The 20,201-nt window shown below is 44.4% G+C and overlaps 1 protein-coding gene across 3 annotated transcripts; it reads left to right on the top strand.

Annotated features, from left to right (window-relative positions):
• Positions 1–2,756: 2,756 nt before the first annotated feature.
• Positions 2,757–19,937, top strand: LOC112466632. 3 transcript variants are annotated; one of them, XM_025034829.1, is made up of 11 exons: positions 2,757–3,024; positions 14,923–15,154; positions 15,243–15,571; positions 15,740–15,982; positions 16,382–16,688; positions 17,015–17,516; positions 17,621–17,779; positions 17,924–18,099; positions 18,183–18,389; positions 18,461–18,484; positions 18,770–19,937. In XM_025034829.1, the coding sequence occupies exons 2-11, from the start codon at positions 15,040–15,042 to the stop codon at positions 18,847–18,849; spliced, it is 2,142 nt and encodes a 713-aa protein (XP_024890597.1). In that variant the 5' UTR covers positions 2,757–3,024; positions 14,923–15,039; the 3' UTR covers positions 18,850–19,937. The 3 variants fall into 3 exon arrangements, with proteins under 3 accessions (XP_024890597.1, XP_024890598.1, XP_024890599.1); XM_025034830.1 differs by having other exon boundaries at positions 14,912–15,154; XM_025034831.1 differs by lacking the exon at positions 18,461–18,484.
• Positions 19,938–20,201: the final 264 nt, after the last annotated feature.

Below are 20,201 nucleotides of genomic sequence, written 5' to 3'. Positions count from 1 at the left end.
GCGCGCCGATCCTCTCGGCGCAGCGTCCTGCGCACGCTCGCCATTGGTCGGCCAAGCCGGGTCGAAATGTGCCGCTGAACACACAGAACAGGGTACCTTGTTCTTGAAATCGTTTGTTATGAAACGAATTCGCTTATGAACGAAAAGGTGCGTGTTAACTGGGTCCCCATTGGCGTTCAACTAGGAAATTCCCACCTTTTTATTCATAAACGAATACGTTTCGTAACGAACCATTTCAAGAATATGTACCCAGTCCGAACACGCTGCACCACGTCATTGGCCGTGTATCCGCTTACTTCTGCGTCTTCGACGTCTTCTGTACACCGAAAATTTTCCTCTCTTACCCCTTTCCTCTCGCGGAAGAGTCTCTGGTATATCTGCTTCAACGCGGAAAGGGTGACACGAATTTACGGATCTGCTTTCTCTTTGCTTCCTTTTTTTTTCCTTTTATTTTCTTTTTAAGCGGAACTGTGTTCGTAACCTTCAAGTTTTCTCTCGACGCGGAAGCTGGACAAGAAAGGCGAAAATTTGTATTGTCTGCAGATGTTTGAGAATCTCTTGCTCTACTTATATAGATTTATATTATATATGGAGGGGTAAAAGAGTCATAGTGGTGTAAGTCAAAATTTTTATGCAATTTATATATTTATATATTTTTTTGCAATTTATATATTGTATAGATTGCATATTGCACCTATGCACGCGAGAAAAAATTTAAAAAAATTTAACTTACACCACTGTGGTTTTTTTACCCCTCCATATATATCCCTATTCACTCCAACCCCTTTTTCCGCCTTTTTAATCCTCGCATCATAACTCACGAACGAATTGACGAAATTTAATGTTCCAAAGCGCAAATTAAAGCTACTACTTTTAGCATTAATTTGCTACTACTTTTAGCATTAATTCGCGAGGATTAGAAACTCGCGGGGACACGAAAGGGCTGGTTGGAGCGAATAGGGATATATATATATATTTGTTATAGATGTAGTATGGTCCTTATATTGATTTTCCTAGACGAGCACGTTATAAGAACTTTCGCTTCCGCAACCACCTGCTTCTAATTTACGATTAATTGGGCCGAACATACATCTAATTCCGCGTACTTATCTAACTTACAATTAAATTTACCTCGGATCTCTAATCCCCCTCAACCTGTTCCATCAAAGTACGTGTTACGGAACTTTTCGGAATGGATCTCGATCGGAATTGTTATTTAATTATTTTCTAAATTTCTATTACGGTTTCTATAGAGAAAACAGAATAATTCCGATCAGAATTTCAAAAAGTTCCGTAATACGTGCCTAGATTTCAATTTGCAACTATATAATTCATATCCAATATATTTAAATTTGCAGGACGTTTCGACAGTCTTTCCGAACGACGACGGTTCAAGGATGAAGACAAGAGGGGGAGAGTATCATTTCTCTAAAAAAACGCGCGCGCGAGTTTCCTCCAGGAGCCAAGGTAATCTGGAGGACCGAGGACCGAGGATATTGCGACCTATATTCGCGCGCAAATAACTCTTCCCTCCCTCCCCCTTCCTACATATGTGAACTAAGGAAAAAGGGAAGTTAACAGTTGATCCTCTCCGCGACCGCGACCGCTCGCACGTATCAGGTTCCCACCGTGTCAACGTAAGTATGCCGAAGGGGTTAACGAGCGTTCTCCTCTCCTCCCCCCCCGCCACCCTCACCCCCGCCGCCCGGCGTTGTCGCCGGGCGCGGGGAAAACCCGATCGACGGTGTAAAAATAACGTTATACTTTTTTCCGCGTGCCGTCGCCGTCGGCGAGATGCACATTGCACGCGCGCGTCCGCGTCGCGCTTTCTCACCGCGCCTCTCGCACAATCTCGGTCGTTTACGCCGTAATTGTAATTTATATCGATCGATAGGACGTAGAGGACGCGGGCGGGGAAGAGGGGAGAGATTAAGGAACAGCTTAATAGATACACACGCTGATTAATACCGGAGACGGCGCGGTAGAAGATTAATCGACGGCTTGAAGTGTAAACACACGCGCGTTACTTCTCACTCTCACTTCCGCTCGCGAGGCACAGGCGGAGTATAAATTGCAACTTTTCGCATTTGCCAATTTCTATTTTTACCTTCCTGTTTTTTTTTTGTCAGCAAATACCTCTTCCACTGTGTCGCGATTCATTTTTTTATGCGTATTTGTCGTAACTCGATTCTCGAGAAATCGACGCTGATTGACGCTGATTCTAATTAATGAAATTGTTAATAGATGAAAGTCAACAATCTCTGGAGGATAAACGGTGGCCAATTAAACGAACTGAATAATCGACGTTTGCGAAATTGGTTCCGAGTGCCCGAGTCTTGGAACACCTCCGTAAATCACGTCAGCATCCAGACCGAGCACTCCAAGACGCCCGGTCGTACATCGTAAATCAAGAAAGATGCGCATAATTGAGGACGCCGTGGGAGGAAGAAGAAGAAGAGGAGGAAGAGAAGGTGGAGGACAGGGGTTGATACACGGAGGTATGCAATAGCGGCGCCTCGGAGCGCGCTCGAGCCCGGAATCCAGAATCCAGAATCGTAGCGGGGAAGGTGCGCGCGAAGAAGACGGCGGAGGCGGCGTGCACACGTACCTACGTGTACGTACGTGCGTACGTACGCGCGGAGCCACGAGCCACCTCGCGATTTCGCATTGACGAGCGAGAGAGCCGACGGCGCGCGGCGTGCGCGTCGGCGTCGCACCGCGCCGCGCGGGGCGGCAAGCGGCGAGTCGCCGGGACGCGGCGAGCACGGAGCAACAGTCGCTCGCCGGACTTCGCGCTGGTAAAACGTTGTTCGCGGCATGCGCGCCGCGGTGCACGCGTACGCGTCCAGTGGTACGGTCTCGTGATCGCCCGCCGTGCATATCGTCGTCGCTCTTCCCTCACGTCCGCCTGTCCGCCTCCTCGCTTTCTTGCCCTCCCCCTACCCCCTTCGTCGTGTGAGAGTCGGCAGGACCCTTGGTACTTCCCGTACGCGCTCACGCACACCCCGTCGTCGCTTCCGGATCGTAAGTAACCGTAAATCATCTAATTAACGCGCATCTCTCTCTCTTTCTCGGCTGCCGGGACGGAGATTCGATGCGAGGGATGCGACGCGATGCGCGATATGTGATGCATCGCGCGCGCGGCTACCTCCCGGGTTGCACCTCTGACCCGGTTGAGGGTTGGTTGCACTGTGCGATGTGGGTTACCGTTACACACCCGACTTCGTTACCCCGTCCGTTTTCCGTCCGGTATATGTATGTGTGTGTGAGACGACAAGCGGCGGAGAGTCCAGCTTCGAAGCTCTCGTCGTCCGAAGGAAAAGGGACGAGGGAACCTAGGCGGGTTTAATGAGAGAGAGGAGGCAAGGTGGTCGAGAGCGCGGTGATCGGTGTAACTGACCTCAAAGGGCTCATCCCGCGAGATGTGGGTTAACGCTCACCCGCGATTAACTAATCTACTCTCTTCTCTATTTACGGCACGGGTACAGGCTCCGAGATATGGAGAATGAGAGCAATATCGCCAGTCGCCAATTGGTTATAACTATGTGTGTGACCGATCCGAAGGGCCGGTCGCACTAATGCCACAGTTAGCGCCTAAATCCCGTTTAATCGATCTTCCTGCTTTTTCATCCAGATATGAAACGTAGCGAGTGTGACGGTTGACGCTGAGCGATCCGCGCTAATTGACTCGATTCCTAATTGACGAAGCTGTACGGATCGAGAGTAACGCGTTCCTGCCCAACCACGTGCGAAGCTTTGGCATAATTCCAATTTGCGACACGCTTCCAGATTCGTTACGCCGTTCCGCTTTTACGGTATCATTAACGTCGGCCGGTAGTTCCTCGCGAAATTAAAATCGGCACGGAATTAAATCGTACCTCCCGTTAAAAGGGACTCGCGCGAAGCGTTTCGCGTGAAGCTTCGTGCCGCCGGGGCGACAGAATCAATTCATCGTGGGAAAATTGGAATTTTGGAGGGTCACAACGTTCCCGTTGATGAAATCCCTTCGCAACTTAGTTTCCACGTTTTCACCAACGACGGGCTGCTCTCGAATCGGGCAGCCCCCGGATCGAAGCAAACCCCCGGTAGCGAGCGTTCATCGACCAGCGTAGTCGATTCATTCTCGTTCATTCTCCTTCGTTCATTCATCCCACTCGCGGATGACCCGCTTTTCGACTCGAGTCCCAGCCAATTGTTTTTAACGGACCGGACCCGCATCCTCCGCGGCAGTTTCGACCCGTCCGTCCGTTCGCCCGGCCGGCCGTGGTTTCCGGAATCACTGCCGTGTTAATTAACTTCTCGATCGGGGCATTGCGAGGGAATTCACTTCGCCTTCCCTTCGTCGAAGGTCTATTAACGTTGAATGGAAATTTACGTCCCGATCGGCAAGATCGTTACGTATACGCGCGACGTTTTCCTCCTGCTCTCAATTGATTTCTCGCCGAGATCGTGTTGTCGAAAGACTGAATAACACGACGTGGCCTAATCAACGCTCATAGAACGAAGATATTAAAGCTGCATGCGATCGCTCTTGGTCCCCCACCACAGGGACATATCGACGCGCTTAATTTTAACGTCGCGTCAGAGCTCGTTCCGGCGAACCGAGTCCTTGGATATTAATCGAAGCCTCGTGAAGCCTCGTTCCATTGAATCTGGACCTCGCGGATGACAGCGTAATGTTTCTCTCGTTTGCATCTCGTTTATCAGTCTCCGCTGTTTGCAGAAGGCGGCCTTGTTTGACTCGAACGAGAGAGAGCCCACTGGCGAATAAACGTCGAAGACCCGTCAGGAGGGTGAACACCCCTGTGGATCCCGAGAGAATTATCCGGCAGATTTTTCTCCCCTCCTGGTCTCTTCTCATCGTTCCATACGTCATTCGTGACCCGTGGATGCGTCGTTGTACGTACGTGAGACGCGCGTTAATGCCGTTAATCACTTCCGCGTCCAGCGAGCGGATTTCTGTTATCCAAACGATTCCCAACGAAATTGTTTCGTGCCCGGCGAGTAATAAAAATATTTTTTATTGCAGATCACCGTCGCGCGATCGTAAAATAAAAAAAAAAAGAATCCACTTCCATATAACGACGACGATGCATTATTGTTGCTGAAATAAAAGCGCTATACGAAAACTTGATCGCTCGCGTGGAAGCGACGACTTTAGAATCCAATTTGTCTCGACCGTATACATTCGACGCTGGGGAGATCCTCGCGATATAAGCCTTCGCGATATGAGAGTGGATTATGGAGGAATATGATATGACGAGTTTGTATCGATCGGGCGAGCAGGTACCATCCGGTCCCGTCGACGAAAGCGGTCCGCGGGACATTTGGAGGATCATTAACATTTTCCTTGATGACAGAGGGAACAACTCGTTGCGCTTTTGCCATCGAAAATTATTCTCTCTCTTTTTTTTTCTTTTCCTTTTAAAACGATCAATCAATTCCGTCCACGGTACTCCCCCAAGTTCGCGCGCTTGTTTACTCTCCTGAAATCGGAGACTCTCGCGTAACTCTTACAAGAAGCGTAACGCACGTGAATTGCGTGACGTCGATTATATTACGAGTCGGCCTCGCGACTCGAATCGGCCGATTCATGTGTCACTCCTCCAGAAGTCTCGATCGAGCCGATCGAGTCGCGACCGGCGACGCGAGCACTCTATTGTGAGCTCCAGGCTCGTAGGGACTTCTATTATGCGCCGCCTCTCCTTATCACGCGAGATCTTCCCGGTCTAACACATACGCACCCATGGCGTGCCATTGTGCCAGCGGGCAAGAGTAACGCTCGTGTCACTCCGCGCGTAACGCGAGCGTTCGCCTCGCGACTTCCGAGTGCTCGCCTAGGTAGCCGGTTGCACGGTGAATGCACTCACCGTGACTTAAAAGTGACCACTTTTCGACAAGTAGATATCTGCTCGTGCGAGCGATAGAGCCCTCGCGGAACGTTCTCAAATAATTGCTCGTCTAAAAGAAAAATTACTCAACACATCCACAATTCTCGATGAGTTCGAAGAATCTGGTTAGAATATGATAATAATAATTAGAAGCTCAAGCGTGATTAAAAATCAACAAAAAAGAAAGCAATATAGAAAATAATTGTTATTTTTAAAAATAAATTACGTCTGCAGCTTGTGAAATCTATTTTAAGTGTGAAACCGTGTCTGAAATGAATTTTACCAATAGCAGGCTCCGTTCCTGTGTACCGAATCCTCGACCGAATCGTTCAAATTTACTCTTCGCTGTTATCTTTATCAATATTTAGAGCGAGCATTGAAGTCACATTTCCCTTATCGACGGTAAAATCGGACATTGCGGAGTCTTGCTATACAAGTTCTTCGTTTCCTTCAGGTTTCCACGTATCTTCTTTCTATCGGTGGCTCTTTGCGTCGCTCGTACCTCCTCTTTCTCTCTTTCTCTCTCTCTCCTTCCTTCGGTTTCTCTTTTCGCTCTTCCTCTTTTGCCTGTACTCCGACATCGCCGCGGTTCCGTTATCCGCGGCAAATACACGCCGGGCATCCTGTACGCTTTACCTCCGGAGAAAATAAACAGCGCGCGGCATCGACCGTGCGTTATTGACACCGTGTATGCGATCGAGCGCTGAAAAACAGAGTGACGAGCGAAATCGAGAATTTGTATATTTTGCATTTAAACCAGCAGCAATTTTTTACCACAATACAAAATATCGCGAAATGTATAATTGAGGTCGAGCTGTTATTGGAATTTAACTCTTTCTCCCTCTCAACAATATATTTTTATAATTCTAAACCATCAATAATGAAGAGAAAATTGGTGATTTTACAAGTAGGATATTTTTTCTGTACGCTTGTTTTCTTTAATATCTTATTTTATCTATCGTGTTTGTGTCTCTTTCATCTGCGCGATGTAATTTTTCCGTCGAAGCCCGCGATCAGAAACTTCTGATGCGTACCAAATATGTTTGAATTGCTAACTGGATCGATCGCTTCCACACAAGTTTTCGGAGGACGTCTTTGTGATACTGAAGGATCAAAATATCGTCGGCGACTGCGGTCTCGTTCCACGATGGCACTGCCATATTACGCCATTAGAACTTTGGAACGAACGTGAAATCAGTTATTGGAAAAGTACTGCCGTCTCTATATAGCCGTCTTACTACGATTCTGCGGGAGTGCCTCATTTATTTCGCAAATCGAAACTTCGATCGTGTCAACGCGATGGCAATTTCTCGCATCGCGTGCGGATTTATGGAGGAACGTGAGCGTCGACCGCGATGAAACGTTCCGAATAGGCTGGCCGCGTTGTTGTTTCGCATTTACCGCGAATAATCGCGAGAAACAACTATACACAACGTTCGCAAAAGTTCCGACTAGCGACTGTAAGATAATTTCCTCTTCGTATGCTGAAAACTTCTTCTCCGCGGTCGATCAAAGGCGATGCTTGCACTTGCGTCCAACTTTCCTAGCCGCGTTCTATCGCGACTTTACTAATACAGCGTCGCGTTCTTCCGCGTTTAATTATTTTAACGTCATTAAAATTAATCTCGTTAACTTGAATATTGTTCAGATTTTAACATTGTTAAAATTAATGAAACTGATTAGGGCCATTCTCGCGCTTCGTGGTTTAATTTAACGTGATCACGAGCGCTTCAAAGACGACAACAGGTCCGAAACGCGCGTCGTCGAAATCGCGCGAGCGGAATTGCGCCACAGAATCGGACGATTATTCGGCGCATCGTATTTACCATTTCTATAGAGGTGTGCGCTGAGGGGAAAGCAAGTTCCCCCTGTCGCCTGATCCTATCCGAGGCACCGTCATCCGAGGGGTGCAGCCACCGCAGCCTAAAGGCATATTGGGAATAAGAGGGAGGGGGGGGTCGATAGGGCGGAATTAGTTGCTCGCTCGTGCAACGGCCTGAACGAGTAATTCTCATCGATCGCGAAATCTATCCCGGCATGTCCCCGCGTCTCACACGGCTGCTTCTCAATTGAATCACACTGACTCGTAGTGGTGGCAGGGGTGCAGGTCCCCACTTTTGGAGTTAGAGCCGGGCGTTTGGCGGGTACGCGCCGGGAACAATGCTCCTACGTCTATGCGGCAACTGTGTAAATACTATAAATCAGCGAATGATGTACACGTTCGGATAAAAATAGTCTCCGTGTATCTATGGACTGTGTAAACCATCTATTTACGCGTGCGAGAGATCTGTAAAACGTAATTCCGGTGTATACTCTCCTGTTAAATATTAAAGGATAAAATTTAAACCGATACCTCGAATCAAATAACGTTTTGTTGTTTTTGATGATCATGTGTGTCGAAATTTATTATTTTAACAAAAAAGTATTATTTTAACTTCGTTGATTTAGTTAAATTACGACACACTGAATAGGAGCAGTGGCTATAGGAATGATTAAAAATGACTCAAATGGACTATAATTTGACACTACGAATTTAACAGTGTACAGCTTGTTAAATCCCTTCTCTTTTCCGCTTCCTTTTATTTCCCTGAGATTAAAAAATGCATTTTTTTTTTTTTTTATAATATCAATTACGATTTATATAATTATTCATCCTCTTTCGATGTTTTCGTATGGCGGTTAAAAGTAATTTGTATGTGTAAAAATTGCAGAATTTGTTGAGGAGATTTGAATGTAATTTACGCTTTTTTTTGCGTTTCTCTCACGTGAGCTAAAGGCGAGCTTGCTTTCTTGAAATCAGCAATTCAATCAGAAAAAAAGGTCTCGGGGCGACCTAACGTCATCGTCTGGTATAGATGCAACCTTGAATACGACATCGATCTGTACTCTGGTTGTCAACGTTACGTCACGGCGGACCTAAAGATTTGTAAGATAAAGATGCAACGCAAAGATGGTTTTTTTCCAAGAACGTGCGGGTGACATTTAAATGAATGATATAAAAGAAACTCCCCTTCTTCACGCTAACGCCAGCTTCCCTCATCTTTCCTGTGAAGTATCCTCATCCTATATAAAGTCTATTCCGCATCAATCGCAAAGTTATTAATCCCATCTATGTCAATAACAGATATTAAAATCCTCCGGGTCGACTGCTGGCCTTTCATCTCTTTCCAGACGAGCGAAAGAGATCCACCTCCGTTTTTCCGTAGAGGTTTCCGTTACACTGACGCGTTTCCTGCGTACGTCCCAACGCAAACACACGCATGTACACACACACAAACGCACGTACGTCGTCGCAAATATACGCGCCTCATTCCGGTCGCTAATGTGAGTTTTCCATTATCGACTCGTGAAGAAAGGAAAAAAAAACAAACGGTCTTCCGTGATCCGTCTTCTCTTCCGCGCCCTTCCCGAAAAGTGTCACGTCCCTCATATGGAACGCCGAGGCGCGGAGGAGGCTCATAAAGTTATCAAAGAAATACAAAAGAAAAGAGAAAAATCGCGGTGTCGACGTAAATTACCCGTAGTGATTGCCGCGCGAGATCGATTCGCCGACTACGCGGGCGATTTCGCGAAACGTTCGCGGAAAGGGCGGTCGTTGTCGGGTGAGCTCACGCCGGTAGTTCCCTTCCTCCCTCCACGATTTCATTAACCCAATTTCGTGAGTCGCACGTTAGATTAATCCGCGAGAATGGTGAGAGGCCATACACTGCACGCGCACGATGACACGGCGCGTTCCCGCCGTAATAATAAGGATAATAGCCGTGCGGACGCGGTTGCGTGCCGCGCGGCGACCCGAGAACGCGCGCAAGACGGCGGCGAATTGTTTTGTAACGCGATGCACGATAAACGACGATAGCCACGACAGGAAATAATATTGTTGTTTAAGATCGCCTTCAGAGAACACCCGCTCGTATGCCTTATCTCGTGACGAGGGCCGATCGATTTCTCATGCGGGCGTCGCTGGTACCTCGAGATACCCGAATTTGGCGAACTAGTCACTCCGCTTTGTCTTTGTAACTTTAATGTTCATTTCCATCAATTTAATTTTAATCTCGATTTAATCACGTATATAACTTACTTTTTATCTTTTTCCAATCCTCCAATCTAGAACCGTAAGAAAAAGATGAGAAATAAGTTAAATCGAGACTAAAGTTAATCTACGTTGGTAGAAATAGACATAAAAGAAATTCAAATTTACCTTATAGGTTTCCGATACGTTTTATCTACCAAAAACCCAAACAGAATATTGACGCTTGTAATACTTGTTATATCTACAAAATACTCGCTGTATTCTTTTGATACGTTACCGAACAACGGTGTTACGCGTCAATTTCTCACGCCTCATTTAGTCGCGCAGCACGTGCGCATAATTGAACCGTGGGCCGTAATAAAACAGGCTATATTTAGAGAATCGAAGCATGCCCGATCTCGTATGCACACGCGAACTGCATGCTTTTGGAAAGGTTTAATCGCCGCTCAGGCCGTTGAAGAGGAAACTCTCGTTCCCGCCTACGAGAAGAGCGAATTACGATTTTTTTTTCTCCTTTTTTTTCTATACGTCGAGCAAGACCGTTCCATTATCGAAATCAAGAAAATGAGGAAGGAACGATCGCGCGAATATCTATTGTCCAGACTCTCGCGTGAGACTGGATAATATAGCCCGCTGAGAAGCAGACGACTGCTCTTTCTCGCTCGAAAGGGAAGAGGGCATCTTTCACTTCCCATCGGAGAAAATACTTCTCGATTTTGGACAGTCGATGCAGCCGCGAGAAGCCGTTCGTCCAAATTACATCCGTCCACGTCCAATCCGTGAAGCAAAATGCGCAATTGTCGGCTCTCGTTATCGACGTCCTTTCGATATAAGTGCACTTTAATAAATATAAAACTTACGGTACTGTTACAGACGCTAAATATCCTTTGTGTTCAACGAAGGAAGAACCGAGGAAAATTCTCCGCGGGTATATACGCGCGGTTTTTTAGAATGGCAATTTTCACGATCGCCCATGCATCGCGTTCGCATTTCCAGGAAACAATCAGAATTTTAATTTGATTGACGAGGTACACCGTTGGCTTTTTCAGACGCGTAAGAACTATATTTAGAAGGAGCGCCTTCAAAATCGTGTGCACCGTAGATCGTCCGTATAGATATGTCCAAGGGGGATATTCGATGGCTCGCGACGTTACGGAGGCTGAATATTGACGTAACCGGAGACCTGTTCTCGGTGACGTAACGTGTCAGTCTTGCGGAGGACACCTAGATGCCGTAAAAAAAAGAAGAACACCTTACTCATGTCCGAAATCGACGTGTTACGTTCGCGCAGGATATATCGCGATCGCACCAAACGTGTCCTGTTCGATGAACATCAATTCCAAACAGATCTGTTTCTCTAACGATAAGCGATTGTCTCAATTTGTAAAATTGAAACGTTAATTAAATTGTTTACATATTAGAAGAGATTGATAAAAATTAATCAAACAAACACATTCAAGGTTTATTTCTCATAATAACGTAATACTAGAACGCTTAAGTGGGAAAAGAACGTATAACGAACGTATTTTATTATTGCGTTTTGATGCGTACTTGATAACTTCCGTTTATTACAGCGCGGGATTGAGTGCAAAGTTAGATCAGATGAATCTCGCCTAGTCATTTATAATATAGTCAGTTATTTATAGCCGGGCAGTCATCACGCGTATGGAAAACGCGTGGAAATCTTTATGCATAGCTTTTCTTAGCGGCAAATTGCTTCGTAAATTGCGCCGAGGATCAAAACCACTCGGCGTTGAAGCGAAACGGACGGAGTTTCTGCTACCAGTTGATGAGATTAGATCAAGTAATCGATATACGGGTATACATATGTTGATAAACATATGCCTCTGGTGGACTTCTCGGAAGGGAGCTTAATGCGTGTCACGCACATGACATTAGAATTCAGGTTTCCGTTTTATAACGCGCCGCTATGTTTGCAGAAACGGAGCGCGTGGATTTTCGTGTCGTCGGAATCACGTTTACGATGGGCGAGCGCACGACGGAGTTGCCTTTTTAAAACCCGGCAAAAACCATCCGAGGCTTCCGTAACCTGTCGTTAACCCAGTTAGGAACGTCGCCGTTCCAGCAACACGCACGCACGCACGCACTCGCCCGCTTTTAGCCCGTTTCGCAATCGTTCCAAGACCGACGAACTGATTCCCTTAGATAAGAGCGCAACAATTAATGTCGTCGCAATTGCAATCAATTGTCCGCATAACTCGCAGGATTGAGCGGGGAAAAATGCTGCCGTTTGCGCGTCGAGACACACGTTTATACGCATACGTGTGAACGAACCGCCTCTTCCATACGGAACGTGAAATATGTCACGAGTAGAAAATTAATTAAGCAAGTAAAGATCCAGTTTTTTAAGCAACGTTCGTTAATCACTATTTTTTTTCACCATATACGCGAAAAATCAAAAGATAGCGATTCCGAGATTGAACCTCCGGCTAATTCGATGTGAGATTTCCCCCAACGACGAGTCCGAGAAGGTCGTTCCTCTGAAAATTCGTCCGTGTGTTACTTACTTCGCTTCCGCGGCTGCTGACCGCGCGGAATTTTGCAGGGCGGAAGGTGCCGATCGACCGAATGAAGAAGGAGGCGGACGTTTAATTGTGAATCGGCGTAGGAGGAGAAATGCGCGTGCTGAAAGAACGGTGCGATAGCTTACGTAGCTTAAACTACGTAACCGAGTTTTGTCGCTTACACACGCAACGGCGACAATTACGACGGCGACGTAATCAATCCGGAAAGACAAGGGGGTACACGAAGATAAATTGCGACCGCTCGATTGCTCTCGCTCCCCTCCCCCTTTTCGCAGCTTCTGCGCAACGCGATCGTTGAATGGAAGTAATATTGAATGAGAAATAATGTGAGAATCTCGGGGAGAAAGTGCTTGAGAATATGAAAGAGAAATTCAATGAGTGACAAACCTGAGAAACGAATCGAGTCATAATACTTTGCGGCGCTAATCAGAACTCCCAACAAAATGCTAGATTTCCACAAAGAATTTTTAACTCACGGCCACTTGGAAAATTTCAATCCGACATTATTAAATATCAAAATATAAAATTTAAACCAAAATACTTTGAGTTAAATAACATTTTGTTATTTTTTACTACCATGTGTATAAAAAAATTTATTATTTTAACTCCATGGTTTTAGTTAAATTAATGACATATTGAGTAGGAGTAGTGGCGACCTATAGAAACGATTAAAAACGACTCAAATAAAAAAAAAATTACAATACGAATTTAACAGTGGAGAGCTCGAATATCGCCGCAACCTTTTTCAACGGTTATCTCAAAATTCACTGAACGAGACAGAACTCTATTGATTATATGAAAACTCCAAAAATGGAGCGTCGCCTTTGTAAAGGTCGGCTCTCAAATGAAAGTGACACGGTCGCGGGAAAACAGAGCAGTTATAATATAATTAGTATATCGCGCGAGAGAGCTCTCGGTGAAAATCGATCGTCACGCCAGGTACGCACGCACGCTCACAGGCAGACACACGAGCTACACATATATGCGCGTCGAATGCCCCGAATCCGTTGCATCTGGATCGGAAGATTGATATGGCAATACTTGAGAAGAGGCGCATCCACGTAATCGTACGAGCGCCGTTTGCCTTGGCATAAATTCTCGACGCGCAGGGTATATATACCTATACGCGTTCATTCATGGATAAACATCACGTTCGCAATACGTGGAACTTCACGATAGGAACGAATGTCTCTGTCCCGAATGTCCCTTTCCCTTACGGATGTGAACGTTGAATTTTGTTATCGCGTGTATTTTAAACGATTTCATCGCGAACGTTGTGAGGAGAGAAAACATCGCGTGTGTGGAATATTAATTGCCGACCTACTATCTTTCTCGTCGCCGACTGAATTACCACCTTCATTAATTAAAACGAAGGATTTTTCCAATATGATATCTAATAATAAGCGCGAGTTCTCGTCGAAGGACGAATCGGAATGCGTTTCAACGGACATTTCATCAATTTTACTATTTTCGTATCGTAATCGCATTTTCGTCTTATCTGGATGTTCATTTTTAACAAGTTTTTCCATTTGTACATTTCGGAAAATATTTATTAGAATTTTATGTGCAAAATAAAGAAGGCAGGAGAAAGGTTTTTTTTTTACAAGCTTGCATCCTCGCACCAGGGGATCGATTCGGCATTAGACTGAACATTTCGCCTCTGAAGCACGTTCACCGCGGCACCAACGAGGTGCAAATATAGTATACAGCGATTCCATTGTCGTCGCGCTACGATCACCACGTGGCGTCGATACATCACATCCGCGAATTGCCTTTGATGTCCCGCACGCGCGTGCAGGTGCGACGGTCTTCCTGTCCGATTAAACGTGGCCGATTCGCATGACGACCTCCCTCTCGGTCGTCACCGAAATGCCAACGTGTCGGATGAGCAATTAAGTCTCAATCATATAGCAATGGGATAAATTCGATTTTATATTTAACTGCTTTGCGTCTAAATTCTTTTATTTCTAATTCATAGCGTTTGTACACGGAGAGAATTTTTCGTTATATCTTACCGTTGGTTACAAACTTGGGACAACTTGGTAACCAAGGAATTTTTGAAATATATAGGTACAAAAGACATTTTACAAATAATATAATAAAAATTACCAAGCAGATTGGTAATTTTTGAAAAATTATATTTTATTGTAATAGATATATATTAATATTTTTTTATTATGGTAGGTATTAATTATCAGAACAGCTCACATAAAATTCTTCGTAATACATGTTGTCTCACAACTACCATGACTTTCAGGATAAATTCTAAGAGAAAATTCTCTCTGTGTAGAAACTGGATCTCTGTTTTAATATAATTAATTGTCGAAATGCCACTTTTCGTTAAGCTGGCACGAGTAGCTCGCTCTTCACCCCATCGTGTTTGTTCATAAACATTTTATAAATAGCTCTATTATCCGTAATTGTTCCTTTGACGTAATCTTAAGCGCATCCGCAGGATGGACGCACCGCGATGGAGATAGGTGACCAGTCAGCGTAGTAGACGACTCCAGGTCGTCCCGATCGACCGAGCACGTTCATCCCCGAGTAAGAGAAAACCGGCTGCTTGTCCGCGATGGCCACGACGGCGTCAACGGAGAAGATGGACCTGGACAAGGACTTGCCGAAGAAGAAGTGCATCAACACGAATCTGATATCGCTCAAGTTTCTTCTGTTCATCTTTTTCGGAGGTAAGCGTCGATCGGTATATCCGGACAGTCGCTTCAGTTCAAGCGATCTCTAATGATTCACGATCTACATATGATTGTCTCTCTTCAGGTATCGGCTGTCTCTTCCCGTTTCTTCCGCTGCACATGACGAAAGTGGGACTGAGCATCGAGAACGTGAGGTTTGTGTCGATGGTTTCGCCGGCGATAGCGATACTGGGGCCGCTAATAGCGGGACCGATCGCCGACAAGCTCGCCGGCCGCCAGAGCAACAATGATAAATCGTCGACCGGTCGTTACCTTCGCGTGATGATCGCCGTCGCCTGCATCTTCTCGGCGCTCTTCTACTCGCTGCTGATGCTGGTGCCCACGGTGGACTGCGCGTTACCGGCCGGGAAGGGCCCAGGCCTCAAATTCAACTGCGATCGGCGCGGAGCTGTAGTGCGTTTACTGTTAAGAAAAGAAAGATTGAGAGATATAAACAAAAAAAATATCTGAAGAATATTTTAATTGTGCGATTCAATTTTGATAATATTAGATATAGAATCAATAGCATATTTAAATTCTATTAAAATACTACTCTTTTCTAATTAAATCAACTTGTATCAGGTGCGGCAAGAGAGATGCGAGGATCGTTTTGGTTGTCATCGCTGGGCCGATGATGACAGCGGTGTGGGTGCCATGCTGCTGGAAAACTGCAACTACGCCTGCTACCCGACCGGTTGGCGACGATGGCATTCAGAACTAACACGCACGACGACGTTCCGAAATAACGCCGACGTCGAAGTCGACCTCTTCGACGGCAGTGGAGAGACCACCGTCGCACCATTGGTCAATGAACTCTATGCGCAGGTAAAACTGCGATATAGCAGACATAATAATTTAACAATTAATTTATATCCTAAATTTAATATTATCATATAAATTAATAAAAGTCCAGTCATAAGTAACATTTAACTGCAAATATTGTATGTGTATGTATATATATAAAGAGATACAAAGATCGAGAAACTTACAATAAAACCAAGGTAAAGCGAACGATCAATTATGCATTCTCGCTATTTGTCACGTATTATCTTGAGCTGATTAATATTAAAGTAATAAATCAGGCTAGCATGTCTTAATTATAATTTCATTTTGTTTAGTAATTTCAAACAAATATTTTTGTAATAACTAGAAGTTTAATATGTCAGCGATAGATTGTTAGTTTGTTAAGTACGTATGTAATGACACAAGTTATTATCTCTGTAGGAAAATCGTGACGAGACGAAAAAAGCTCGTCGTTACGTCATGATCGAGAATGAACCGCCACATCTGTGCTACAAGGACGAGGGCGACAATGTCGTCTGTCACGTTTACACAGAGTATTCCGGCACGCTACCAGTGAACGGTAGCCTCGGACAGGCATTGAATCCCGAAAACGAGGCTGAATGGTGCGCGTATCCCGTGGCCGAGTACTTCGCCTGTCGCATACCACCCGATCTGGAAGTTAAGATGGCTGAGTTCAATCAGAGTTGCTCCATAGAATGCGACCTGGTCGATCCATATACTCTCCCGGGTAAAGACCTATATAGAATTAAATATCAAATTTCACGTGAAATCTCCAAATTAAAATTAAGGATTGAGTGATTAAAAAAACGTAGTATACGTATTTAAAAATATTCTTAAAATCGATTCCTCTGTGATAATCACGTTCTAAAACTTTTACATGACTGCGATAGGCAGCTTTTGCTGCAATAGCTGTTGAGATAAAAACTTGGAAAACTCTAAACGCCATATATCGCCTTTATTCGCTCCATCCGATTTTATCCACACGCTGATAGTGGAGAAACATCTTCCTTTATGCCGGTATACGATAATATGATGATAATGCCGGCGTTTCAGGCAACGTACTGGTGAAAAGCCAATGTCAACGTACCGGAGATTGGACGGAAGCGGCGTTCTGGATGTATCTGTTCGTGCGCTCGGTCGCGGATATTTTCCCGACGACCGCCGTTGCCCTGATCGACGCGGCGGTGGTGATCGCGACCAGGGAGACGTCGTGCGGACGCGGCGACGTAGGACGCCAATTGGCTTTCGGCTCCCTTGGTTTCGCCCTGCTAGGACCACTGTCCGGCTATCTGAGCACCCTGACGTGCGACATCGGACCGGCTTATTGGTTGCCGCTCGTCCTACATGCCGCATTGATGATCCTCGCGGCTGTCGTTGCTCTGTCGGCGAACGGCATGCCGCTCAGTCCACCAGAATGGTGGTGGCACACGAGAAGCGGCATGCTAGCGCTGCCGATGAGCGCTGTCAAGAGGTACGGCAGCGAGACCGCCGCTCTGGTCTTCGTCCTGCTAGTCATGGGAACCTTTTGGAGTGTGATAGACAGCTACCTACCTTTGTAAGAGTTAATTAAAATAGTCTGTCTCGGGTTATTATAGAAATAATTTAATCGCGATAACGCATTCGTTTAGGAATTCTTATATTCTTTTTTTTTTTACATAGGCATCTGCAAAAACTAGGGGGTGATGAACTTTCCATCGGTATCGCTATGACGATCAAAGCGGTAGCTGCGTCCCTGTTCCTCTGGAAGTCCGAGCATCTTGTAGATTACTGTGGACACAGTAATCTTCTCATCACTGCCTTCACGGTGTACATAATCAGGTAGGTAAGTTTTTCTAATTTGATAATCGCGTGATAGCTGTCGGTCTAACTGAAAGAAGATCTTATCGCTAAGTTTTCGTTAGCCATTTTCGTGCGTTTTAAAGAAATATCAAAAATTGATGCGAGATTGATATATTTGACCAGGTTCACCGGACTGAGTCTCGTATCTGACCCTTGGTGGTCTCTAATCTCGGGAGCTTTAGAAGTCTTCACCTTAGGAATAATGTGGGTTACTGCCATTCTCTACCTGAGACACTTGGTACCGCGTCATTTAACTGTGACTGCCCAAGCGCTGCCTGTGATAGCTCACTTTTGCGTCGGTACGTTCCCAAGTTGACTGAACGTTATAACTGAACTGAATAGGTGGGACTGAATTATTGATTTCTATATCCGACGCACGCAGGCCGGTGTCTCGGAGCCGTCATCGGTGCTTACATCAATTTCGGCGACGAGGATCTCGTACAGTCGCTGAGGTTTGTCTATCGTTGTATGGCGGTAGCGGCGGCCATCGTTGCCGGCCTGTATTTCGTATTGTATCATGGTCTACTGAAGCCGAGATGTCATGCACACACCATCCAGGGTCCCCGTCAACCCCCCACAATCGTGCAAGGTAAGCGGTACTTTTAACACGCGCATATCAAGTTCTCTCACTATCTCTAACGTCGACTTTGATTTTGCAAGCTGCCATAAGAGATTATGAACTGAGTAAGTGATCGAACACGTTCGAGATTTTCTATTTCAGGTTCTTCGAAGCATATGTAATTTACGTGTTATCTAATAATGTCTTATATACGCGGAAATCTTCAGAACTGGCTTTTCTGGTTTTTACGATAAACTAAAATCGATAAAGATCTGAAAAGATCAGTTCTGCGCATTTCCTCGAGAGATTCCTCCCTTTTCTGCATGCATCATGGAGAACTGTGTTGTTCCCCGAACGCGCGCTATGTTTATAATTTTTATTCGTTTTCATAATTTTTTTTGCAAATGTAGCGATGAACGGAAATGGAAATTACACGCCGCTGAGAGTGTACCATAATGGAATGGGCAAAAAGGGTCAATTTCGATACTGAGAAGTTATCTGTTCATTCTACGAACGAATGAAGAGTTCTAGGAACAACACTGCAACAATGATTCCACAATGCAACGTATATGTGTCATCAGCGACGAAGTGCCGACGATGTGTGCTCTCGTGTATTTTGCGTTGCATCGCATTTATCATTAATTTGTTAATTTAAACCGACTCGACATTATCGTTTTTGTTTCTTAACATTATTATTTAAACGAATCATTATCACAAAGACTACTTGCTCAAGTACGTTCTACGAGCTATATCATCAGTTTCTATATTTGTAACATAAAAGTGTAAGTACCAACGACAGCAACATAATGCGAATCCTTCGTGTATGGCAGTAATAAAAAGAGAGATAGGAAAGCCTTTTTTTATGTACAAAACGTCCATGAAAAGCTATAAGTATCTAATACTTCTTTAATTTTCTATCAAATTCAGTTTCTTTATATAATCGCTATGTTCGTAAAACTCTTGAGGTATACACAATTAAAAGATGGACAATTTTATTTAGTGAAATTATTATAGCGAGACTTACATGCGTCTTCACATGTAATATAAAATGAATAAGTATCAACAAAAATAATATGTCTATTTGACTGGACAAATGTTACGTTTCTGTGAGTTGATATATATATGTATACAAGAAAAATGAAATAAAAATACGTTGGAGAGAAACGATCGTTATAATTATTATTTTACAGAAAACAATTACACATGACTATTGACTGTTTATATTAAGTTTATTTAGGCAGTGCTAAGCAGAATTTTTCAACGAAAGTGAAATATTTATAGCCGCTGAAAGAAAATATGTACAATGGCCTAAATCGCGAGACTTATGTTTCATAAATTATATTAAATCTAAAGTAGTCTAGCGTATATGTGTGATGTATAAACAATTTATTTGCTTCGTACACTTTTCTTCCTTTTCTCTCATAAACTTTTAAATGTATACACATGCGCACAATTTCCAATTACAAGTATTTAGGAATAAGCCGTGGGAATAAGTATGAGAGATACGACGTGTTCGTATTTACTACATAGCATGTACGCTTATAATGACAAAAATAATAAAGAAATATTCGACGAATATCCATTTACAATGTAATTCATCAGAATAACATACTATAAGAAAAAGCGCGACATTTTATATATATATATTTTTTTTACATAGAGCTCGATACTCTTATGTACAAGTTCATATGAATTGCATAATTGCGTAATTCAAACTACATATTTAAACAACGTCAGTTTTTCCATTCTTGCTGTTTATTAAAATAAATAAAGATATTTTCTCATTTCAACAGAGATAAAATGATATTTTAGAATTAATTTTACTTCAAACTTTGCTATTTG

The sequence above is a fragment of the Temnothorax curvispinosus genome, unplaced genomic scaffold (genome assembly GCF_003070985.1).
Source record: "Temnothorax curvispinosus isolate PA1 unplaced genomic scaffold, ASM307098v1 QBEX01016430.1, whole genome shotgun sequence".
Taxonomy (NCBI): domain Eukaryota; kingdom Metazoa; phylum Arthropoda; class Insecta; order Hymenoptera; family Formicidae; genus Temnothorax; species Temnothorax curvispinosus.
The sequence above is the reverse complement of the archived record's forward strand: the minus strand, read 5'-3'. Positions and strand labels throughout refer to the sequence as shown.